This window comes from Semicossyphus pulcher, unplaced genomic scaffold (genome assembly GCF_022749685.1).
Source record: "Semicossyphus pulcher isolate SPU_LCO1_2020_fin unplaced genomic scaffold, fSemPul1.0.p SCAF_20, whole genome shotgun sequence".
NCBI lineage: Eukaryota > Metazoa > Chordata > Actinopteri > Labriformes > Labridae > Semicossyphus > Semicossyphus pulcher.
Genome location: NW_027211694.1, coordinates 13,723,497 through 13,749,072, shown reverse-complemented (window position 1 = coordinate 13,749,072; position 25,576 = coordinate 13,723,497). Strand labels below are relative to the sequence as shown.

Sequence of the window (25,576 nt, the reverse complement as noted above, 5' to 3'; positions counted from 1 at the left end):
ATTAAACATTTCCAGCCACATTTTCGGAAAGTTTTGTGTAACATCAATATACTTTTTAAAGATATTATTTAACCAGAAAAAGTATTTAAATCACCTAATGTCTGGAAAATGTGAAACAAGCTTAGCTAAAGTTAGCTCAGCAGCTTAGCTCACATTCCCCAAAGCCCCAACAAGGAGCATCAGAAAGACGATATTTAATGTGAAACTGCTTTATTCAGTGTTTGTATTCATTTGTTTTGGTGTGGATAAGACCTCTGAATAGTTAATCTCACTGTAAAAACCTTGTAAATGATTAACACTGAAGGAATTCTAGCCTAAAAACATGCTAAACATCTACAAACAAGCTACCAGCAGCTTAGCTAACAACCCTTCCTGAGGAAAGCCCTTTCAGAAAATTGACACAGCTTAAAAACCAAGTGTAGCTATTTAACTGATGGAGTTAAATGAGAACTGAGCTTGATTAAAATGTTAAGGTCTTATTTTTTTCTCTTAATACTTCTCTGCAATTGAACAGCGAGGACTGTACTACCTTTAGCACCCAACTTTCAATGGCTATGCATGCTAACGTAATATGCTAATGATACAGTGGCAGGCAGCTGACTTTGTAAAAGACAGGAAACCTTATCATCATTACTGTTTTTTGGTATGTTGTGTCAAATCCAAAGTACTTCCTCACATTACTTTGAGATTGTTAAATGTTTATTATCCATTCAATATCAATGTTGCATTCGCAAAAAAGCAACAATAGCTACTGCAGTAGGTCAGATGTGCAGGGAATAACCTGTTGTGCTAATGTGAATTAATACATTTATTAAGTTCAAATTGTATTTCAAATACAAATTTTAAAAATGATTTATACCAGGTAGTATCAGAAAAGAATCACAGCTCACAAGTGATTCGATCAGTCTCTAAAAGGCAGGCAGAGAAACAGACTGAATGACAGATGAAGCCGAGAGAGAGACGAGCAGAGATGGAAAAAAAGAGAGAAATTCTTGGTCTCGGTGTGCAAAAAGCCTCCAGTGAAATTATGAACGCTCATCCACAGCCGCTCTGCATCCTGAGACTGCAAACGTGTTAATGCTGCCGAGGCCTGGACGTGTGAGAGGAGACGCATAGCTCAGAGAACCACAACCACAGGGCCAGCTTTCCAAACACAGTGCTGTAGGTGGTGATGGATATCACACATGTACGCACATTTACTGTACCATAAACACATACATGCTGTATTTGCAGTAGCCTCACGTATTACAGTTGTAAAAGCATGCACTCACACTTATTTATTCATTCTCTGCACACATCTGCAGACACTTTCCGCACACACACACATTAAAAATATAAATCCTGTTTGTTAAATACTGTTTATCCTGATGCACATCCTCACACTAAGGCTGAACATATTTAACTGCCCCGTCAGGCTACTCTCAGGAGACTCCTTACCCCTGCAGAAAACGTTAGGTTTACCCAACTCAAACTGTCCCCAGAGCCTCAGCCAAAACAGCTGTTAGTGTGCACTACCTACAGGCATGCAGCATCTCTCTCTCTCTCTTTATCTCTCACTTCCTCCCTGTTTTACTGCGGAAGCTTTATCTGTGTGATAAAATCATCGTAAAATTATCATTCTTAATGCTTACCAATATATTTAAGCTAAGACCAAACTAATAGATCTCTGCGTATCTCATTTTCTCCTCTTGTTTGTCCTATATACAAATACCTGTTTTCATCCCCTGTTAAGTTAGCATCTAAACGTCCCAGAAGTTGTCTCATAGCTACATGTTAAAGAAAAATCATGTCAGGATTAGCGGTAAAATTCCAACCTTGTATGTTAACTTCTTTTGGTAATGCTATATCTCTCAGTTGGGGGTAAAATGTGCTTCTAGGCTACATGGCAGAGCTAAACAATGAATAAAAGAGTAGGGACATGTTAGAGTGGTAACACAAACCACAAGTTCCATAAAAACGTAAAGCAAACTATGTTATGCTACATGTGCCGCTGCCCTCTTCTTGGCCTCTGGAGAGGAGAGGAGTTCTAAGTCTGTGTGGAGTCACAGCTGAGCAGGTGTCCAGGTGAAGAGAGGTATTCCAGTAATCTGGAATGTGAAAGCAACCCTGGCACAAAGCCTGGTCTTTCTAGTCTTTGCATCAATGGAATAAAATATTTTGCCCACCTGCAACAGTGAATGGTATGTTGGAAAACTCACGAACCACTCTTTCACTCTTTCACCAGCCACATTCTGTTGAACTACCTCAGAGACCAGAAGACACAGGAGAAACTTTCAAGTATAAAACTTAAAATAAATAACTTAATAATAAGTTTTATTAAGATGATAATGTATAGGCTATATATCATGAGATATTGTTGAGGACATGGCCACTAAACTTTGAAAAGAAAGTTTTCTCAGGCAGCAGGATTTCAGTATTTTGACATCAGCTTTCTTCCCCTATCAATATTTAATCAGCCAGACAAAAACGTTCTTGTCAAAAGTTGAGGAGGTTGAAAAAAACAATTGTGTCCACATTCTGACAAATTTGAGGCTTTTATTGAGACGGCAGGATTGCCTCACTTAAAATTTTCTCAAGGTTCTGCCAGGCTAGCTTTGACATGTGAATCATCTTTCACAACAGAAATGACAGACATACCACCCCCCTCTTTGTCTCTGCTAATAGTCACCTTAGCTTAAAAGCTATTCTGTTTGTTTCTGAGAAAAGTCCACACATATTGTTTCCAAGAACCCTCCACAGTGTCATATTTACATTCAGTAGTTCTTGTCTGGTGTATGTCCTTGAGAGAATGTGTTGAATATATTTCCTCTGACACAAAACATTTGTGAAGCAGATTTTTGTTGTGTTAGCATCCACGTTTGCTAGCTAGCTGTCTTCTTCTGCTCTGGCTTTTGTTGCTGTATTGCTCCGTTTCCTGGCCTGTTGCCAAGTAACAGCCATTTATAATAAAATATTTATAACTAGGCAGGGATGTTGTGCTAATGTGTGAACATTCTAATGTAATTAAAAATATTTCTAAACGGGTTCACTCAGCCTTATTGCTAAATATGACCAGTTATGGAGACGTATGTTGCTAGCACACTTCTAACTGCAAAATAGGTCAAGTTTAAGCCTTTGTAATAGGCTATGTTTTTTAATCCAATATATCTACTATGTTTCAAAGTGTATTATAAAATGTTTAAGCTAAAAGCACTGTGATGTCTTGCCACACACAGTTGCTAACAGAGTGGCCTGTTAGCAACTGAAGATTATTTACGACTAGTGGGACCATTTTTCCATTGAGATGGAAATCAAAGCGTAACCTTTACAAACCAGAATTTCAATACCTGGAAATGACATCGACATTCCTGTACTTTAACTGCTAATCAGAAGTTAGTTTGCCAACCTGTTAAAATGACACGGTGAACATAACACCTTCTCTACTTTAGCATGTAATTTTCATTGTGAGCATTTTACCTTGATGTTAGCATTTAGTTTAAAGCACTGCTGTGCCTCATAGAGCTGCTAGCATGGTAGCATGTCAACAGATGAAGATAATTTACTTATATGTGGGACCATGTTGGGAGACAGTTAAGGACTTGTATAAGATTTTAGCATATCTTAGAAAGTCATGATCCAGAATGTTTGGTAGGTAGCTCGGTATGTCAGCATAAAATTTTGTTTTGTTTTTTACAGTTATGAGGGAATTTGTTTTTAAAACGTGAAGCTGTGTGTCTGTTTTAACCTTGTTACCACTCGCTGTAACAAGTCACCAATGTTCCATTTTTTTGCCAACCTCACAGCTGGCAAGCAAAGAACTTGCGCTAAGCTAGTTTTAATGTGTTTATCATCACATTAACTCCCTTTATACAACAACTAAAACAGTCACTGCACAAAGAGGGTTTTTTTTATTTGACAGGCATGTGAATGAGTAATTTGGAGGCTCTTTCATGTCCACTCTGCTAAAATCAGAGGTTAAATAGGAACATTCCTCGCATAGCTCCATAACCATAATGTGGAGATTAATGTGTTTGTCTAAAGGTTGGGAGGGATACTCGCTCTGAGTATCACAGTAACAAATCTGACCAAAAAGCTGCAGTCGTCTCCTCTCACATATTGCTAAGCTAGCAGTAGGAACATTTTACCAAATCCCAAAATAGATGTGCTGCTGGCCCGTACTTATTCTTCAGCTTAAGGCGCAGACGGCTGCATGATCTACTTTATGCATCATTTGGCCTATAGGGGCCCATTGTTTTGGTGCTTTAACTCAAGACTTCGTGAGAAGATAGAGGCGTTATAAAGTTGTGTAATCCCAGAGGCTGTCAGGATAATATCAACTTGGCTTTTAAGGCTCTTTAAAAGGCTGGCACTTAGACACTGGGTTCGGTGCCAGGGTCTGGCAGTCTCGACAGGTAGTAATTTTACTGTTAAATGTGTCATTATAGCCATTGTAGAGGGTTGGTGCAGACAGGGAAACAGAAAGAGGGGGAGGAGGAGAGAAAAGAGAGACAGAATAAGAAGGGAGGCTGGGATGGATGGATGCAGGTTTTAGAGATAAACGGCGGAATTAATGGACAGATGCGGCGAAGGAAAGAAGAAGAGACTCGTAAAAAAGTCTGAAAATGTCACAAACTTGTGACTTCAGGTTGCTCAACTTTAAGGAATGCTGTCTTTCGCTCGTTCTGCCCCTGTTAGCTTTTGCAAAGTGTGGGTGGTCCCTCCAGTGATATACACAACAGTTACATTTCTACACGTACTGGGGCCTTTTCTGCCAACCACAGGCTTCCTCTTCTGTCCCGGTGTTCTCCCATGAAGAGACAAGACAATGTGCCTGTGCTGCATTCACAGCCCTATTCATACCTCATATACCAGCGTGAAAAACACAATTACCTCAGATTAAATCTTGTATACACGGTCCAATCTGCACTGATTTCGTTGACACACCTTTCATTTAAATTTTTCTCCAAATGACATGTTTTTGAATGATCTATAACTCATTATAACCAAACTGAACACTAATGAAAACACAGCTCCTCCAGCTGCATAAATCATGCATCATTTGTAACAAAAGCTGCAAATTTATACGCTGCCATGCTTGCGTTGCTAATAACTTTGTCTCCCTTGGCGTCGTTGGTTCTAGGAAGTATGTGATTAGACTGGTGATGTTTGGAGGCCTTGATGGTTTTGGTTATTGCTATCATTTTGTCTTAATTACGGTTGTATGAATAGCCCCGCATCCAAGTGCCAATTGCCCCCCGCCCATTTCACAAATGACACTAAGCGTGCATCTAAACATAGAGAGTGGATTCTTGCGGTATTTAAACTGTCTCCCTCTACTTCAAGTTAGAGGCGCTTTTTTTTTTTTTTTTAACAGTGTAATAGCGGGGAGACGAGGCCTGTGTTTACTGTACAGGCTCACAGGAGGGGAGGAGATTGGGTGAGAAGATGCAGAGGCGAGGGGGGAGAAACTTATACTATATTCCTGTCTGTGCTGATGCTTGTTTTTGCATATAGTACGTCTAGACTGTACTCTCTGTAATATATTAATCCATGAACACTTGCCAACAATGTCAAAGATAAACTCCCTTTTCACAGGCGGAAACATCAAGAAGAACCAGACTCATTGGTAAACAGCCATCAGCAAATTGGCCGGGAGTGCATGCACACAAAAGCGTTAATGTTGCACCTACATGCTCGTGTCCATGCATATGCAGATATCCACATATTTAGAGGCCCTCTTTGACCCCCCCCCCCCCCCCCCCCCCCTCCCCCTCTTGGATGGGCACGCAGGCGGAAAACATGCTTATAACGCACAGGAAGCTCGTATCAAGAGCCGAGTCATGCAGTAGAACGGAGTTTAGCCAAACTCTGACATGTGGGTAAACAAGACAGGAAAAGCTAGCAGCAGAGATAGGGAGAAAAAGAGGAGGGAGGAAGGGGGGTAACTAACTGAAGGAAAGAAGGAAGGAGGTCACTAAGGGATGGAGGGAGGGACAACTAGCAGGGAGGGGAAGGAGCAAGCATTTTCCTTTTCTGTCAGCTGAGGTTGGACTGTGGGAGACTATTACCAGACCCTGTTGCATTGTGTAGCTGCTTTATTTTGAAAATCTTGTATGGTCTGAAGGAAGATTTTTGAAGGCTAATTCAAGGTATGGCAGTCGTAGTTTTCCCGTATCCTACTGCACTTTAAAGCATCTTGGTCACTCTTCTGCTCATGTTGTATCACCACAAAGTGACTTGATTCAGTGCCGTCTTTTGATGCACCTTTGTCTCTTAACCTCGAGCGCTTAGCTAGCGTGTGTTTACTCTGCTCCAGTGTACAGTGGATGTTGCTGCTAGTTTTAGCAGGGATACATAGATGTATGATGGGAGGCTCAGCAGCTCCTGGGTGGTCCGGGTCCTCACTGCACAGCGAGTCACGTACCCTAGCGGGGTATTTTTAGTGAGAGTTGTTCCTGACTGATTGAGTGAACATCCTGTCCCGGCTGCTCCTTCCTCTCTCTTCTTTCTGTCTGTGCTCTTGTTTCTTTTATTTTCTGTCTCATTCTTCTGTTTCACACCAACGTTTTGCGGGCAGAGATCTCAGCCAAGCCCTTCTCACCTCAGTCTGAGAGTTGTGCACAAAGATACGACCTCACACTTGTAGACAGAACTCGGTGTAGAAGAATGATTGTAATGAAATATGTGGAGATGTAAACATACTTCTTTTCCTTGCCAAAATGTATATTTTAAAACTTGACCAAAGTATTTTATTTTGAAAAACGAGATCAATATGAGAAAAATGCATGGTAATGGCTCTTCACAATAAAAGCCATATAGATTCTTTTAAAAAAATAAACCAAAATTATTTTAATTAATACAATTTTAACATTAAAACATCATTTGAAATCAAGATATAACAAACTGAGGATTTTTTTGGCACGCAAACTTTATTTCTGCCCTCTCAGGACACTTAACCGCATGTGTTTCCATATTTCTTTCCTCTCTTCCTTCCTGTCATTGATTGAATTAACGTGTCTGCGTTGATGATGTCATCCCTTAGGGCGCAATCATGGAGGAAATTGACTTTGAGCGGCGCCGGGAGCTGAGGAGGCAGAAGCGGGAGGAGATGCGCCTGGAGGCCGAACGGTAAGACATATTTGGTTGTCTTTCAATCATGTCTGCAGATTGGTACTCCAGGATTTTGCCATGCTAACTAGTCGAAGCCACAGAACCTGCTGTCACTAAAGATACTACCTCTAAGGTTGTGTGAAGCCGTGTTGGGTAATGAAGCTCTGGATGTGGACGCACAGAGCACCTCCTCTGATGTTCATGCCAAGTTGGAACAGGAGGGAGCCAGCTTTAATAGCTAAGACCCTCTTCTTGGTCTTTAAGAACACTGCTCAGCAAATATTGGCTTCCCCGCCAGGCTCAAAGAAAAAAAAAAGGCTGATGAGAAATCTGATAAGCAATGTGATGACCTTTAAGTGGGAATGTTCAGTCATGCCCTCCCTCTCTGCCTCTCTCCAATTCTCTCTCCCAGATACTGCGGCCTTGTGAACTCTCTTTGATCCAATGGAAGAAATTGATTAAACTAAAGTTCATTTCAACAAATTGATTGAGTGGTAACACGCCAAGTGCAGTAATCAAAAAATAGTAAAAAGGGGGGTTTTATTGTCAAAAAACTTCAATTGTGTGCCAAGGAGGCATTTTATAGGACCTTTTAACAAAAGTCTCTTCATCTGTGCTGCAGCCCGTCCAATTAAAGACGAGGGTGATGTGGATGCAGATACCGGCCAAGGTCACTCGCCTGTTTGATGTATCTGTGAGAAGACTTTTATGAGAGCCAGTGACTCCATCACTAATGAAAAGCAGGCTGACATGGCTCTGACCACTCCTGAATACATATATGCTTCTCTCTGATAATTCTGTTTTTACGGCACAAAGAATGAGTGCATAATATTTACCTTTAGCTTTGAAGAAGGCCCTCTGTTCAAGGTAAAATAGCTTATACTTGACTAGGAGAATGTAAGACTGCAACAGCAAAGAAAATATTGTATGTTGCTGAAAATATTCAGGGTTAAGTCATTCATGCAGACATTGAAGTGTCTGGTACATTGTGTGTACTGTACAGAAGGTGCTAAGCTCAATTACAATGAACTATTATGGGAAATAAATAGAGCCAGACCGATACCACTAAGTAGTTTATCAAAGAAGTTGCATTTATGGATTTTTTTTTGGCCAGTTGGGGGCAGTAAAACAAGCACAACATGGACACGCAGTTTACTGTTTAGACATTCAGTACATATTGAAAAAACAATGTCACGCAATTGGAGTTGTACTCCCTACAACCTCGAGACCACTATTTACTATTCTTTTACATCTGTTTTGGTCTCCACCAACCTCTAAAGAGATATATATTAGCTAAATGCTAATCTGTATTTTCTAGCTAGTTGCTAAATTTGTCTGCGATAAACATAATGATAGCTAGATGGTGTAAATTTGGACTGAACGAGAAATTATGCAACCCCCACAATTGCGATGTGCGCATGTGGAATAGTCACATCACAAGATGTGCGATAGCGAAGCAAATGAACTGAAACACTTATTGTTGCTTGGCGAAAAAAGGAAACTAGTTTTTTCCACGACTTATCTACATGAAAATTTTGTCTGATATATAAGTGCAGCACAAAAAGTGAACTGACCGCGGTACAGCAGAGTCTGTCACCTGCCTGTAACCTGTAAGCACGCGTTGCTGCTGCTGTAACACGCAATGTCAGCTGAATGATCGAGGCTTTCGGTTACGCAAGGAGGCTTTTCAGTGCGTGTGTTCCCGTTATCAGGGGCACCTCGCCCCGGTGCTGGTTAATGTTGTGGCTTCATGAGTGTTTACTGTTAGCGGTTAAATCTGCAGTGCACACACGGTGGGAAGCAGCTCCGTTATCTACAGCCTTTGTAACCTAAGACTTGTTTTTGGTGTTCCTTTATGGGAAACATCCTGTACATTTTTATTTCATCTCACAGTTATGCAATGTTCCCCTTCTTGCCATCTCATTATTTTTACCTCTTTAAGGCTGTTACGCCTCATTTCCCCAGATGCATAGCGGATTGAAGTGAAGGTTAATACCGTTGTTATGTTTCAAGGCATAAAACCTCCATAAACCCCCCGCTGCTAGAATTATTTATGCAGTTTCGGGGTGTTTATGTTACATGGAGAAGAAGGAATTTGGCAGAAAACGTAGACTAAGAAGAACCTACAGAGCGAAGACATGAGAAGTGGCTGACTGAGAGAGAAATGGACCATTGGCGAAAAGGAGTCAGAGTTGTAAGCGCCTTCGACGTTTACATTTTCAGCTCGGCGGGAGTTTGTTCCTGACTGTTTATTTGGTCCGAGCAGCAATAATTTCGGCTGGCAGGCGACACGCCGCTGCTGTTATTGATAAAAGATTACATCTCTACATTGTTTCCATTTCTGCCAATATATTGAAACAATCAATATTTACATGGCCCTCTTGCTTGGACTAGTGAAAACCACATGTTGTCTCTTTGGCTCGCTTCCATTCAACCATCACTGAGCACACTGTGAGAAGATGGAGAGCGCTGGGAGAATGTGGGGCCATATAATAACGGCTGAAGGAATGCCAAATTCCTGGCTATTATAAGTGTTTACTGGCCAGGTCTCCATGAGCTGTTTCCTACATACTGGGACAGAGAGATTGTCTGTGTGAGTGTGTGTGTGTGTGTTCTCGTTGTATGTGTGTTTTTGCATAGGGGTTAGGATGAGCGCATGCATTCAGTTAACCATGCACGTGTTCGCTTTAGTGTGTTGTTGTGTTTGGATCAGCATCAGGTGATGACGGTTTGACAAGCTCCATTCATTTTTCTGAAATACAACTGAGTGTGTGTGTGTGCATGTGTGTGTGTGTGTGTGTAGGGAGGTCAGCCAAGCCTACCCTGTTCTGTCTTACATCAGCCTCAGTTATAGTTGTAAGAAAATGACTGTTGACAAAGAGGTGCGCAATGGGCTTCAATTCACATCTACTTGTATTCAGTGAAGTCGCACACACACACACACACACACACACACACACACACACGTTCTGCTCTGCTGAGGTTTCTCACACTCTCTCATGCTCCACACTTCCCCTATCAATGCTATAGTACGATTCTGTTCAATGAAACGCAGTCTCACAGGAATGTCTCGTTTGCTTTTTTTCCTCCAAAGAGCGCACATAGATGTGGAATGTTCCCAGTCAATTCAGTGACCAAAGGGTATCTGCCTCCGCCAAATATAGTCTTTTTTAGCAGTGATAGTTCACAACCCTGTAAAAGCAGCTTTACTATATATTTATTCACGTAGATTTATATTCTGCATTACAGCTAAGCTAACTGGTTAGACAGTTAAAGGAATAGTTACACATGTGGGAAATATGTTTATTCACTTTCTTAGTGTGAGCTAGATAAGAAGATTAATAGTACTCTTCTCAAACAAAATAGTCTGGTATGTAACCAAAAGTATAAAGACAACTTTAGTTTTAAAGTACTTAATGCTAAGCTAAGCTAATTTTTTCTTGTCTTTTGCTTAATTTCTATTGTACAGACAGGATATATTTCTCCCACATAGATATACAGTATATTCTGCAGGACCACAGTGGTGAGTCATTATGATTCTTTGTTAGACAATTAATGAAATGGTTTGACATTTTTGGAATGTTAATTCACATTTTTTGTGAGCAAGATAAGAAGATTAATAGTACTCTGGTCACTGCATCCGCCAAGGAAAAAAGTCCCAGAGTTACCCAAAGTATAAAAACAACTTGCTTTTTAAAACTTTAATTTTTAAGTGCAAATCCCCCTCTCTGCTTAATGCTAAGCTACGCTAATTTCTTCTTGACTTTTGCTTAATTTCTATTGCACAGACAGGATATATATCTCCCACATAAATATATATTCTGCGCTACCGCAGTGGCCTCGCCATCATGAATCAATGTAAGACAATTAAATAGATTATAAATACTTTGACATTTCTGTAATGTTTGTTCACCTTCTTTTTTGAGTTAGAAAAGAAGACTAATAGTACTCTGGTGACTGCATCCGCCCAAGAAAATAATCCCACACATTACCCAAAGTATAAAGACAACTTTTTATTTTTATACTTTGGTTTTTAAGGGCTTTAAATCCCCTTCTCTGAGTCTTAATGCCAAGCTAAGCTAATTTTTCCTTGGCCTTTGCTTAATTTCTATTGTACAGACAGAATTGTCCATATGTCCACCACACAGATATATATTCTGCCCATGAGTCATCATGATTCTATGTTAGACAGTTAATGAAATAGTTTGAAATTTGTAGTTTAATGTTTATTAAAAATATTTTTTGTGAGTTATATATAAAGACTAATAGTTCTCTTATCACTGCATCCCCTCAAGAAAATAGTCCCACGTTACCCAAAGTATTAAAAAAACTTTTATTGTTTGGTTTGTAAGGGCTTTAAATCCCCTTTTTTGTGTTTCTATGCTAAACTAAGCTAAGCAAATTTTTCTTGGCTGTTGCTTAATTTTCATCGACTGACAGGAAAGTGCTAAGTTTAGCTGCTAAGCTAACTGTCTGCTAACTGTAGCTTTGTAAATAGGAATGTTGGGTATCAATCTTCTCATCAAACCCTCAGGAAGACAGTAAATGGCGTTACATTTTGAACTGTTCCTTTAATGTCGAATGTAACTTTTTCAAGGCTTTGCTGAACAGTGTTGATTCTGTACAAAAAAAACGTTTTCATCTTTGATTTCCTTTTTGGGAAGTGTTTATTTTTGCCATTTCTCTCTGTCTCCTCCTCCTCTTTCTTGTCATACTCCAACTCCTCCTCTCATTCCTTACGCATCCCTCCTTCCTTCTTCGTGTTCTCCCCTGGGTGTCACTGTCTAACGTCTCTTCCTGTTCCTCTTCCGAATCTTGTTCACATCCCTCACTTAAAATATCGAGTCCACATCCTTCTCCTCTTCCTTCCCTTGTTCCAATTCCTCTTTCCCATCCTCCTCTTTTCCTCTTCATGCTTTACATCTGTGCTGGCCCCTCCCTCCTGTGGGACCAGGAAGGGACGAGGAAATAACACCCATCCTCTGCGAATGAGCCATGCCAAACACTCCCCGCCCTGGGTGAATGGGCTGTTCCGAACATGGCCTGGTCCCGCATCGTAAACCTTTGGTTCTGACAGGAAGTGAGATACAGATGAAGCAATACTGTTTGTTAGAGAGATTGAGACATTTCTGTTTACTTCTAACTGACCACTTCAACTTGGAAAGAGTTACGCCATTGTTGCAGTTATTTTATTTCATATTTCTGTCCACAAGAATTTGTTATCTACATTTTATATGCATGCAATACTACCTCATTCATCTGTGAGTATGAATACATGCAGTCGAGGGAGTTTCAGTCGCGGCTAACATTGTGTATTCTTGGAGCCCGCCCAGCAGAGAGCAGGGTGGGGAAGACAGACAGACGGGGTACGTTGCGGTTCTGCAGGAAGGGAAATAGTCCAGAGAGGCCAGCGTGGGAATGGGTCAGCATATCTGACAGCGTAAGCAGAGCCCCCACCCTCTCTTCTCCCTCCTCCTTCCCCTCCCCAGCTTCATCTTCCTCTCTACTCTTCCCTCTGTCCCTCTCCTCTTGAGGAGGGGTGAAGAAGTCTGTTCTCATGGGCTTCTCCCAAATTGTTTTCACTGACATTTCTGAGATATTTCGCTGTAAAGAAAATATTTGGACATATTTCTCCCTAATAGGCTCGCTGATGGCCGTGTTTTGTGTGCCTGTGCTGTCCACGCAGACACTTTCTTTGTGAATGCAGCTGCTTAAATCAGCATTATTGTACTATACTGCATAAATGAGGAATTCATGCACATGTGTAACAAGACCTTTAGGTTTCTTTTCTGCTGCATCATACCTGCTACAAACTAAGTTAGGAAAAAAGGGCATCTGTTGCATACTATATCCTGCAGACACACATATCTGAAGTCCATAACCTCGGCTACATATCATTCTGTGCAGGAAAAGGTGTCGTCCATGATAAAATCTGCAGATTACTCCTTTTTCCATTATCGTGCACGCCCTTTCCTTTCCCATTTTTCATTTCCCACCTCTCCTCTTTATCCCCACTCTCCATTACACTTTTCTTTTTCTCTCCCTTTTTTCCCTCCCCTTCCACCTCTCCCCATATTTCTGTGTCAGAATGCTGATAGAGTTTGGGGCCTAGGTAAGGAGAGGGATATTAAATCAGGGCTTTGGTTGTGTTTGCAGGCTCAGGCCTGGGCTTTGATTGACAGGAATGCTAATTCAGCTTTTAGGAGTTTGTTCTTCTCTCCTACTGAGGATTCTTTAACCATGAGACTGTTGTCGTCACAGCCACCGAGGACTCTTTTGTGCCATTTTTAGCTGTTGTCGTTTTCTCTTTCTCATGACATTTGTGCAGTTTCTGGGATGGTGCAGTCCTTTGGGAGTTAAGGCAGTTGTGTCGCTCTTGTTTGTTTAGGGGGGTTGTCACAGAAACGACATATTACCTTGGCATTTTAAATAAGAGATAATGATGCTTTCAGCTGATGATGTTATAGGAATGGAATTGAAAAAAAACTTTTGAAAGAAGTCATAAAACCTTCCGTTTTACCAATGAAAAGTTGACTGAAGTACCCACAGGGATTTAGGGAAGTTTGAAGTTAGCCTGGTATGAACCAATGACTAAATAAATAAGGACGACACGTCTTTATCAACACTGGTTATACAAAAGTGAAGCCAAAATACCCCCAAGGCGGGCACTGCCATCTTGCGCTGGTGACGTCGTTTGGAGCCAGAGACTGTGCAGTAAAGATTGCTGGGTCTGGCCTTGGTAACAATGTCCCGCCCCTTCCGCTAATAAAAAGACACATTTAACTTAACGAAAAAACGGCAAAGATCCTGCACGTCGGTGTATTTAACAGCAGAACAGCTTCTTGTGTTGGTCTGAAGCAGTTGCGTCTCCTCTCGCCGATCGTCCTCTACTCTGCTAATCCGGAACAGATCGGCGAGAGGAGCCGTATTTGTCAACAGAGCTGTCAATCATCCTTTTTACAGCATCAAATAACTAATTAAAACTTTTCAGAAAAATTTATACCTGGATGTAAATCAGCACATTAAGAACTAACTATAATGACAGAAACCATGTTTGAGAAAACTGTATTTGTCGTGTATTTTGATTTTATAGTTTGACTCATGCCCCATCTGTTAACATGGAGGAGGCCGGCTTTATGACCTGTACTGCAGCCAGCCAGCAGGGGGCGATAGAGTGGTTTTAGCTTCACTTTTAGGGAGCTGTCATGTCATCCATGTTTTTATACAGTCTATGTTATGAACAGTAGCTCATGATGGCTATTTATTGCTAATGCTAGCTAACGTAAGATATGATTTATTGCTGAGTCAGTTCGCTAACTTCATGACTCTACTTGGGGTTGGTACGCTACATTTTAGCATTGTCATTGTAACTTATGGTTACAGTGGCTTGTGATCAGAAAATAATCAATTTTCTACCCTTAAAGATGCTGAATAGACTGTTCTGAGCCACACACACACGCACATATGTAAAGCATTGCCTGACGTCACTGATGTCAGCGTCCCAGAAGTCCAGCTTGGGCGTTAACAGATTCATCTGTTCTGTTATGACAACATTCCTCATCTGAGAGAGAGAGAAAGAAAAAGGAGGCGTGGGGAACCACGGAGGGGAAGGAAAGGAAGAAGGAAACTGTTGTTCACAAGCTGTAAAAGCTAACATAAACCCAAGCAGCTTTAGCTCGGCTCACCACACATGTTGAAATTAACATGCAATGGCACGCTTCGCTGGTTGACCTCAAAGGCAGCGCTGTGATGTTAGGTAGCTGGGCATGTGGTTAGCAGTGGGAGTGTAAAGGTCAGCCGGGGCAACTCAGATCAAGCATGGAGCTGAGTTCAGAGATGTCAGGTGGCCAGAAACACAGCAGTTTGGAAACTGCATTGGGAAAATCCTTCACATAGATATCCAAGGTTTAAGACGCTTTGTATTATAATACACTGTCAAATATACTGTCCTTTGTGGGTGTAACGTCTTTCCCCAACATGTCTTCTTCTATTTCAATTAGATTTCCTGAATTTCCCAGACTGACTTTGGAGCAGCCCCAGAGAAAGGCCTCAACTCATTGCTTTCAATCAAATTTAAGCACATAAATATACAGTAGCTCTCTAGCCAACTTAGAATGTGAACAATGGAGTAATGTTGAGCCGCACCCTTTACTTAAACCACTGCATTTTATAAAGACATGCATAATCCAATCCATGTCTGCTTTCGATTTTGCTCTGTAAGTGTACAGGCGGTTTGTAGATCTTGGCATTGTTTTGGGGTTGTTTTTATAATGGATTTATCCCTGTTAATGGCAGAACAATGTAGACAGATTGGAAAGAAGTAGGTCTCAATTTTCTTAAGTAAGTCTACTGCTAAGAATGGATACTTAGTTATGATGTTTTATACATGACCCGGCGAGACCTTGCATCACCTGCTGTGTGCTTCGCCAGTAAGGAAGTGTGTTACTTACTTTAGAATGGAAAACTTTCTTTTTCATTGGTCAAAAAATATAGTAAAAGTCATATTTGAATTGTCTTAGCTAGTTTTAAGAATTATCTTATATCAGGAGCGATGTACAAGACACAATAACAAACAGCTTCCCACGTTATTTTAGCATGAAGATATGTTCTTTTCTCGTTTTGCTTAAAGCTCCTGTGAGGAGTTTTTCTCTGGTTATGAAACAGACTGAAATTAATTCTGATTACTCTATATGACCTATAAAAGTAAACCAGACCATCAGCAACAAGACTGATTATTTCTATATAGTTATTTTTAATGCATGAAACCGCTGGCGGGGGGGTAGGTGTCAGACGAAGCAATTAATTGCACGCTGCCTTTGTTTACATTTTCCAGGGCGAAAATTCAAAGTGAGTGATGCATATGACAGGATGAGATTTTTCAGGGTAAAAACCACAACTTAAGCATGTACAGGACAAAATCAACAAAGAGATACGGCTTTGTCCACAGGGGGCGCCAAAGTCAACACAAACTGAATGGTCCTCACAGGAGCTTTAATGTAACATTTTATAAAATATTATTTTTAGTTTCTTTGTGATAAAAAAGATTACATTTCCATACTCCTTTCATCCCTGTTCAATAAATATGAAGCCACAACAGCTGAATATTGCTAAGTGCTACTCATGGTGATTCATGTTGGGCCTCTCTTTAAATAACATAACAAAGAGTCGGTCTAGACCTGCTCTTTTTGTAAAGTGTCTTGAGATAACTGGTTATGATTTGGCGCTATACAAATAAAATTTGATTGATTGATTGATTTGACAACCAGCAGGCAGTTAGCTTAGCTTAGCTTAAAGACAACAAAGAAACAGCTAGCTAGCTACCATTTAAACCCAACTTTGGGCAGAGTAATGGTTTCCCCCCCTGCTTTAAGTCATGGTGCTAAGCTAGGCTAACTTTCTTTAGCGACTAGGCATTTTGATAGAGTGCTATCGACCCTTTAACTCTCTACATGAAAGCCACAGAGTGTATTTCCAAAAATGTTGAACTATTCTTTTTACTTGGAACTGATATCTGTGTTGAAATCAATGTCTCAGCAAGCTTGTGTGTCAAATTTTATTAAAAACAAGAAGCTGTATCTTTAAAACAAAGCCCAATCCAGATATGTCAGCACAACATTTTGCTAAGTAGTTTTGACACAGGGGATTTTTTAACTTCAGTTTGCTAACTCAAGAAAGATGTGATTTCAATATTTAATATGGTAATAAATTCCTCGTAGAAATATAAACATTTAAGGCTAGTGGCTGTTTCGCTCACTCATACGTCTCTACATTTTGCTCTGTTCCAACACTGACCAGACCAGTACAAGCACCATTTCTACAGCTCGCTCTTATCCTCAGCCAAGCCGAGTCTCCAGACTGAGTTTTTATCAGCTCATGAAAACTGCAGCCGCGATAAGAAGTATTGGTTGTTGCACAGCTGACAGGTCAGCTTGATAGGAGAGAAGAAAAAAATAGGAGCTGCTGACAAATCCTCCAGGTTTGGTCACTGTGATGATTACAGTCCAATTTAAAGAATCGTTGACTTTGAAGTTTCCAACTATGAAGCTAAATTGTGGAGGGAAGATAGCAATGAAGGGGGGAAAGTTGAGAAAAAGCAAAGAAGGTCGCTCTTTGTCTCCTCACTCTTTCTTTCTCTCTTCTTTTGTCTCCCTCAGGATGGCGAAGAATGATGATGATGAGGAGGAGGCGGCCCGCGAGAGGAGACGCAGGGCACGCCAGGAGAGGCTGATGAGCAGGGAGAGTGAGGAGCACAGCGGACAGTCAGACTGCCTGGTCCTGACCAACAGCCACAGGTAACAAAAACATATCAACACAGGTTCTTTCCAATGATAATACAGCTCAAAATTAATGGTAAAATTTGAAACAGGATGTCCTTTATTTTAGCAATAGACAGAAGAAACCTTTTAATTTTGACCTAGCAATTGAAAAATTTGCTAGCTGATTCTGGATAATATTATTTTCTAGCTAGCTAGTTAGCTATTGTTAGCTCCATAAGTTGGTTGAAAACTCTTTTCAATAGTCCTATTCCTAACTCTCTAGCATGAAAACAGTGTAAGAGAGATTTAAATATGCAATTATGCATATTAATTATTATATATTATGCTAAAATACTAGATTTGCTGTTAGGCTAATTCTAACTTAAACCTGTTTGGCTGCACAGCTAATGTTCTTGTTTATTTATTCAAACAGTATGTCAACACATAAAATGTTACAACAGATTGGGATTTTAAGGGGGATTTTTTTATTGGCAAATGTACCACCTCAGGTAACATTGGCTAAGGTTTTTGAAATTGTAAACTATCCCAATTCTAATAAAGAGCAGGATAGATGCTAACATTTATAGCATTAAGGGTCTTGCGGCTGGTATTGAAATGCTTACAAGAAGTAACACTCATTTAATACTGTAGGCTTTAAGCTAGTTAGCTAGATATGCTAACATTTGAAGGAAAGCAGTTAAACTTATTGTTAACACTTAACACAGTTATTAACACTTTGTTCTAACTTCAACCTCTGTGGCTGCTTAGATAACATTCTTATTCATCAATTCAAACACATTAAATGTTACGTTAGAATGGGATTTTAGGAAAATTAACCATTTTTTGAAATCGTAAACTTCCCAAATTCTAATACAGAGCAGGATAGATGCTAACATTTATAGCATCAAAGGTCTTGCTTCCACACAGTGGTTAGTAGTCAGTAGTTCATCATCGATGAACTGGGCTTTTTGAACCCCACAAACTGGTAAGATAATGAAACGCTTACAAGAAGTAAGACTCGTTTAATACTGTAGGCAGTAAGCTAGTTAGCCAGATATGCTAACATTTGCACTTTATGTTAAAGCAATTGAACATATTGTTTCCTGACATTTTGTTCTTGTGTTTTGGGTTTTAGAAAAGCTAAAAAGGAAACCTCTGTCCAAATTATTTACATGCTAACTACCACTCTTATTGAAGCCATATGCACACCACTTTAACATGTGAATGAATCCTAAGCTTGACTGTGCCTTGATATGATGGCCAAGCTTACCTAATATTTCAATACTGCCAGTGTTGAATGATGAAATACATCATTTCTTTTTGCATCGTTTAAGATATTTAGGTCAACCAATGCAATCTTAAATTGTTGCTTTGTTGTCAATATGGCAACCAACTCATGATCTCACACCTATCCTTCAACAGGCTGCAATTCTGAACAAAGGGGCTAAATATCAATTTCTATGCAGTTTTAGCCTATGAGATCAATCGTTTTGGCAACAGTTGAAGTGGTGGGCTGCTCTGACATCTAGCAACACAGATGCTGCTTTGTGGGTATAAATGTTTCCCCTCTATGAGCTCAGAGATACATCCTGGGCCGGTCAAACAACAAGGGGATTGTGCCGGAGGATGCTGAGACAGGGCCGAGCGTTGACTAGCCATTGTTGATTGTGTGGATACAAAGATAATGTTTGCCAGACATTTAGGTCAGAATATTGTGAGTCATGACATTTGGAGGGAGGTAGATGTTTGTACAGTTGGTATTTGATGGTTTAAGGGGATTCATAATAAATATATACTTTTTTCCAGGCAGTCAATCGGTCAGTTTGACAGTCGGTCAACAACTTTGGTCCAGACTTAATTATAAAACAACAATCGAATGGAGTGTCATGAAACTTTCATGTTGAAATGATGTATCCTACAGGCTATAGTAGTCCTAATCCCCTGACTATTCCTCGAGCACCATTAAGTTCACATTTGTGGTTTGTTGTGAAATTTCCCAAAAGCTGTTGGATAGATTGCCATGAAATCTGGCAACGACAAGAGCTATTGAGTCAAGGATACAGAATTCACTTAAGACCTTGTATCCAAGAGAAATTTGGCTGATTTGGTGTTTATTTGAAGTCCTGACCAATAGTTTATTTTAAAGAATATCTGTGGGGAAGACCTGCCAATAGAGCCAAAAGTCAGAATTCTCCACATACTGGCTAAAGGGCTAACCGTAATGGGGCAGCCACTCTTTGTAAACTTAGATTTCCTGTCATGGAATTCAATTTGGTCTGTTTTGCAACTCAGAGAGGCCTGTGTACGTTTTAGTCAGTGATTAGGAACCAGAAGAAAACTTAAGAAACTTTACTTGGCATGTGTTTTAGTTGAGTTTTGGGAATATTGTCTTTATTGGTATTTTCCATTCAAAGCCATTACAAAAATCTGGAGTCAGTTTAGTACTGTTTTGTTTTTGTTCTTACGGCTTCTCCTTGTGAAAACACCACGTTTATGTTCATTCAGAATCACCCTGCTGCACATAAATTACTCGCATGCAAACCTGACAACTGCTTTAAATTATTTCTTTCGCCACTAAGAAACTATGAAGCTCTTAGTTGCTAAAGGCATCTTAATTGTAACAGGAGATAATAATATGCATCCAGCGTCCCTGCCCACATTTTGTTACCATCTGACGTCTGTTGCCCTGAGCTCAAGGCTTCTTTCTCATCAGCACAGTAAATGTTTTGTCTCCTCTCCCTCCTCCTAGTGCGAAAGAGACTGTGAGCTCCTACGGAGAGGTCGGCGGCGGAGACGACGAGGACCAGGCCCTGCAGGACCGCATGGCCAAACGCGAGGAGAGACGGCAGAGGCGCATGCAGGAGGCGCTGGAGAGGCAGAGGCAGCTGGACTCCACAGCGACTGAGGAAAACAACAGCATCGCCCAGGAGAAAAACAACGCAGAGGAGGAGAGGCCCTCCTCCTGGCGCAGGGGTCGTTACCGTGACCACGAGGAGGAAGAGGAGAAGACGGAGACATACAGCTCGAGGAGGGAGAAGAAGCGAGAGGAGCCGAGAGAGGAAGAAGAGGCTGCTCCTGAGGTTGAGGAGGAAGCAGACGAGGGTGTAGAGGAAGAGGAGGAGCAGAAAGAGGAGGTGGTGGAGGAGAAACCGAGAAGGTCTTACTTGAGAGAAAAGGTGAGTTGTCTGTCTGTTCTTAAGTTGGCCAGGTTTTGCATTTTTTGTAGCTGACAGTGCTTGCAAATGTGATACTTGTTTCTGTAGGAATCAACTGAAGAACCTAAAACTGAAAACAAGGTATGGTTATTGATTTATTAACTACTAAAGCACACCCTCAAGTCCCTCACTGATCTGTCTTTCAAAGACCTGCTGTAACCCTTTTTCATAGGAGCCCACTGAAGAAGAAACACATTCAGTAGTCAGTGAGAGATCAAACCAGGCCAAGTCAGCAAATTCAGAGGCTGAGGAAGAGGTCGTAGCATCAGATGAGGCTGGAGAGGTACCCGAGGATGATTATGTAGATTATTCACCAGAGAACAAGTCTATGGCAATCATAAATGACAGTGAAGAGGACAATGAGGTATCTGAGATACTGCACTCAGAGGATAATGAGGTATCATACATGTGGTAAGAATTTCAGTAGAAGTGTGAAGCACAGAAACTCTGGGTAACATCAGTGTCTTGATGCATCTTAAAGGAGATAAGTAAACAGAAATATCTTAACACTTAACCACAAAAAATTCTGTTAATAAGGCTATCTTGTTGACTTTGTGATTTATGTCGGAGCCAGACGCTGAAATTACCCAGACACCTCTTGTCGTCACAGTGTGGCTTGCAGCATTTGCAAACTGGTGGTAACCGAGCCTGCGTTTTTATGAGGTGTGGTTGCAGCCATGCGGTCGGATTGTTAATAAGGTTAATGTTATGCCTCACAGAGTGGTCGCACTGTTTTTTTCTGCATGCCTTTCACCTCAGCTTTGAGAGCAGCAACACTTGTGACACTGACTCCACTCCAGAAACTGACTGCAGCAGAGGAGTAAGATGTAGTTCAAAGTAATAAGTGTGTTGACAGCAAAGAAGATCATTGAGCCTTGGTTTTACACTAGACTCTGAATTGGTGGCGAATTATTGAACCCCTAAACTTAGAAAAACAAACTTATTTCTTAATTGAAAATTACCAAAATGTAGTCATTGTCCTGATGAACTACAAATGCCGTTTGCACCAGATTTTTATTTTTTTAAGTTCAAACAAGCCTATGAAATCTATGTTCGTCCTAGACTACAATTTAGTGGGTTCATTTTGAACTAAACCAAAAAAAATGTCTTACATTGGAAATTACCAAAATGTATTCATTGTCCTGATGAACTACACATCCCGAACTTGTCCACAAATGATTCTATTTGCACCAGATTTGCATGTTTTTATGTTCAAGCAAACCTATGAAATCTACAGTATGTTCATCCTAAATTTGGGGGCCAATGATTGAACCCTAAACTTACGAATCCAAACGTTTCTTTTACATTGGAAATTACAAAAATGTACTCATTGTCCTGATGAATTACAAGTTCCATACTTGTCCACAAAATATTTCATTTGCACCAGATTTGTATGTTTATAAAGTCAAAGGAAGCTGATGGAATTTATGTTAATCCGAGAGTATGATTTGCGGGCTAATTATTGAACCCCTAAACCAAACTTATTTGAAATTGAAAAAATGAAAATTACTGAAATGTAGTCAGTGTCCTGATAAACTACACCTGCCATTTGTACAATATTTGTATGTTTTTAAGTTCAAAGAAGCCCTATGACTATGACTATGATTTGGGGCAAATTTTTAAACCCCTACTTTGATTCGGAAAATTCTGATGTACTAAAAATCCTAAACTTGTCCACAACATTTTCATCTGCACCATATTTTTTAAAGTCCAAACAACCCTATGAAAATTGTTCTTTGAATATATTAGTAAAGGCTTTCAATTAGCCCTCAAAACTGTTTCCTACAAGCGGGAGTAAACACTTTCCACCTTTACGTCTTTCTTAGCCTTCATTTACACATATAGAACAACTAAATGACGAAGCATTTTATTTTGTAGTCAGTCGAACCTCTTTTTCCTACAGCGCTTCTTCTTTTCTAAATGTTGATAGTGTAATTAACATCGCTCAAAGACACTTAGTATTTTTGGCACTTTCACACTTCAGATAAAGACATTTTTTATTCCTCTGAGTAAAAATGATCCTTTTTTTCTGTTTTTGAGCTGACATGTGCCTGCTTTATGTCAGCTCGCTGCAAAGAACTAATTACAGTAATTAAGAGAGTCATAATGAGTGCTGTAAAGGTCCAACATCTCTGTTGCATCAACATTAAGACAAATGTTCTTTATGTTGCAACTGCATGCTACAGGTTAATAATATATGGTGCTTTAAAAGCTTTCCTGTTAGTATACGTATTGGGCTTAGACACACAATGATTATAATTCACAAAAGTTGAATCATGTTTTTGATGGTAGCAGTCAGAGACAGAGAATATCCAGCTGGGGGCACTCCCATCATGATCACAAGTTAGCTAATCCTGTCTCAGTAGTAATTCTGGAGTGGACGCTGTGTTATGGGATGTTCTGTGTTATTTTGTGTGGGTGTGCTCTCGTGCTCTTTCTTATTTTACTTCCCCCGATGTCACTTGACAGGCTCCGCCCACTCAGCCTAGCCACCAATGGCATCTTTGTTCACCGTCCCCCCCGTTGGTTGTTTCTGTGCAGGTGGAGGAGAGAGGCGGGGCCAGGGAGGAGGAGAGGAAGCAGAACGGAGGGCTGCACGAGGAGGCGACTCCCAAACAGCACAGGAAACCCGAGAGGACCCTCAGGTACACGGACACAGCAACACACATCACACAACAACACACATCATGTGAGCTCATGGTTTCCACTGAGGCCAAATTGGGGATAGCCAGGCCTGATGAATTAATCAAGAAGTAATGTTTTCAACAAAATGTATGCTGACAGTTAATATGGAAAGTCAAAATGATTACTTTTATAGCTAATAAATTAGGAATCAAAAATCCTGTCTTTCATTTCTTTTTACATATTTTCCATATTAGGGATGCACCAACATTTTAATGCAATTTATTACCTCATGCTTGTACATTATTTTCCTGCCAGGCTGATACTTGAAATACAAGAGTTAAAATTTAAAATAATTTGACATTGATCGGCAAATTGCAAAAATCCTAGTTCCCCTGTTTTCCCTTTTTTGGATGAATAAATGAATAAACACATGACAATACTGCTCAAAGAAGCTAGTATTGGGCAATTACGGCAGTATGCTAATATATCTGTGTTTCTAAACACTTGACCACTTGTGGAAAAATACTGCAGTCACTCAATAATCTTGACATCATTCAGGTGAGAAGACCAAGCTACCCAACATCCTGTTTCTTTTCAAAATAAGACATCCAGAAGTAGATGTATTGTTACATTTAATAACATGTTAAAAAGCATACAATTAAACAAAATGTACTATTTGTTTCCATATGTTGAATATGGGCAGTTTAACAAGACAGGAAGTCATTTATAGTGCAGTCTGACAGTTCTGCAAATAATGTCTGAATCAGATTTTAAGACAAACAAGCTGTTTCTGAGAAATAGTGACTAACGTGGGTCACCAACAGTTAATCCCCGCAGATGGAAACTTGAGATGTGCTGTAACGTTATCTTGAAGGTGATTGTTGATGTTTGAATGTGTGCACATGTTTTTGTCTGTCTGTGTGTGTCTGCTTGACCATGAAAGAGAGAAAACTGTCAAGTGTATGTTTAAATATTCAGTTTGTATCAAATGTCAAGTGTTTACCTGTGTGTCGACCAGCTTTGCATCCTACAGATTTTGTTCCTGTCGTGACCTGCTTTGCGTTCTCTGACCCGTGTTTGTGTCTGTCCCAGTCGCGGCAGTGTGCGTTCCCCTGAGGTGTCCGCGGGTGACGACCCGGACGACGCTGCCCGCCTGGAGGCAGAGCGCAAGCTGGAGGAGCTTAAGCGCCGCCGTGACGACGCCGAGAGCGAGGAATACGAGAGGATGAGGCAGAAGCAGCAGGAGGCTGAAGCCGAGCTGGAGGAGCTGAAGAGGAAGAGGGAGGACAGGAGGAAGGTGCTGGAGGAGGAGGAGAGACAGAAGAAGCAGGAGGAGGCGGAGAGAAAAGCCAAAGAGGAGGTAGGAAGTCTGCCAGCTGATGGATGTTATTTAATCTGTTTGAACCTGCTTTTCTCTGTTTCTATTCTCTCTTTCCCCCAACTTCTACTTAAACTTTCTGCAATTTGTCACAGTCATTCGATAATTTTCTCGCTTTTTGACACATTTCTGGATGAATGGCTGGTTCCCTGTGGCAGCCATTGACTGAATTCTGACAAAAGCATTAAGACGCATATCGGCCCGTGTAGCAGAGAAACACTGAGGCACAAAAGGTTTCGCACTTTTTCAACAAGCTCACATAATTGTGGTTAGGTACATTCATAATTTAATTTTCACTGAGAAAGTGAAGGCTATCAAGCTAAGCTAACTAGCTTCCACCACAAAAGTTGAAGCTACTTAGCTGTGCATGCTAATTAACACTGACTCTTTCTTTTCAGCTCAACACTCATGCACTTGCACATTATCCTGGGATTCTGATTACGACGCAAATTAACGTACAGTGTACCCCACAGAGTAGCCCAAGGAGTAGCGTACTGATAGCGCAATAACATTAGGAGTAATGTATGGTGTAGCAAACGGTGTAGCATACGGTGTAGCATGCGGTGTAGCGTTCTGGGTAGTGTACTGTGTAGCGTAATGTGTCGCGTACGGAGTCGCGTACATGATCGCGTACATGGTCGCGTACGGAGTAGTGTACGGACTAACGTCACTGTGTTCATATCTCAGATGGAACTAAAAGAGTGCCCACACAAAATTTGCACTTATCAATTCCCACTTACACTAATGCAGAAAACCTTCACTTCTTCATTTTGGTATTCAGTATGGTTTTCAGTTTTGATAAAATAGTTGGGCCTCCACAAGTAAAAACACTCAGATATGATATGGTCCTATTTCTCAAAAGTGCATTCTATTTCAGGTTTAAGTTTCAGTTTTAGCAAATTAGGCTCATGTATTTGTCATTTCTTCTAGTTATATCTTCAAGTTTACACCCCACATTTTTTCCTTGCCTTGTTTTTCAAAACCACCACTTTCATGTTGATTTAGCCTGTACA

General features: G+C 40.5%; 1 protein-coding gene across 5 annotated transcripts in view; it reads left to right on the top strand.

The window, feature by feature from the left end:
- cald1a (caldesmon 1a) overlaps positions 1–25,576 on the top strand; it is a 64,616-nt gene that overhangs the window by 21,574 nt on the left and 17,466 nt on the right. For 2 of the 5 annotated variants that reach the window (XR_011308715.1, XM_069670894.1), the window contains exons 2-8: positions 7,022–7,107; positions 17,244–17,381; positions 20,095–20,521; positions 20,609–20,641; positions 20,733–20,843; positions 23,102–23,205; positions 24,278–24,545. Coding sequence is in view for 4 of the 5 variants with exons in the window: in XM_069670894.1 (XP_069526995.1) it covers positions 7,031–7,107; positions 17,244–17,381; positions 20,095–20,521; positions 20,609–20,641; positions 20,733–20,843; positions 23,102–23,205; positions 24,278–24,545 (1,158 nt within the window). In the remaining variant the exon portion in view is untranslated. Of the gene's footprint in view, positions 1–6,026; positions 6,129–7,021; positions 7,108–17,243; positions 17,382–20,094; positions 20,522–20,608; positions 20,642–20,732; positions 20,844–23,101; positions 23,206–24,277; positions 24,546–25,576 lie in introns of those variants that run through there. The other 3 variants (XM_069670895.1, XM_069670896.1, XM_069670897.1) reach the window with 3 other exon arrangements.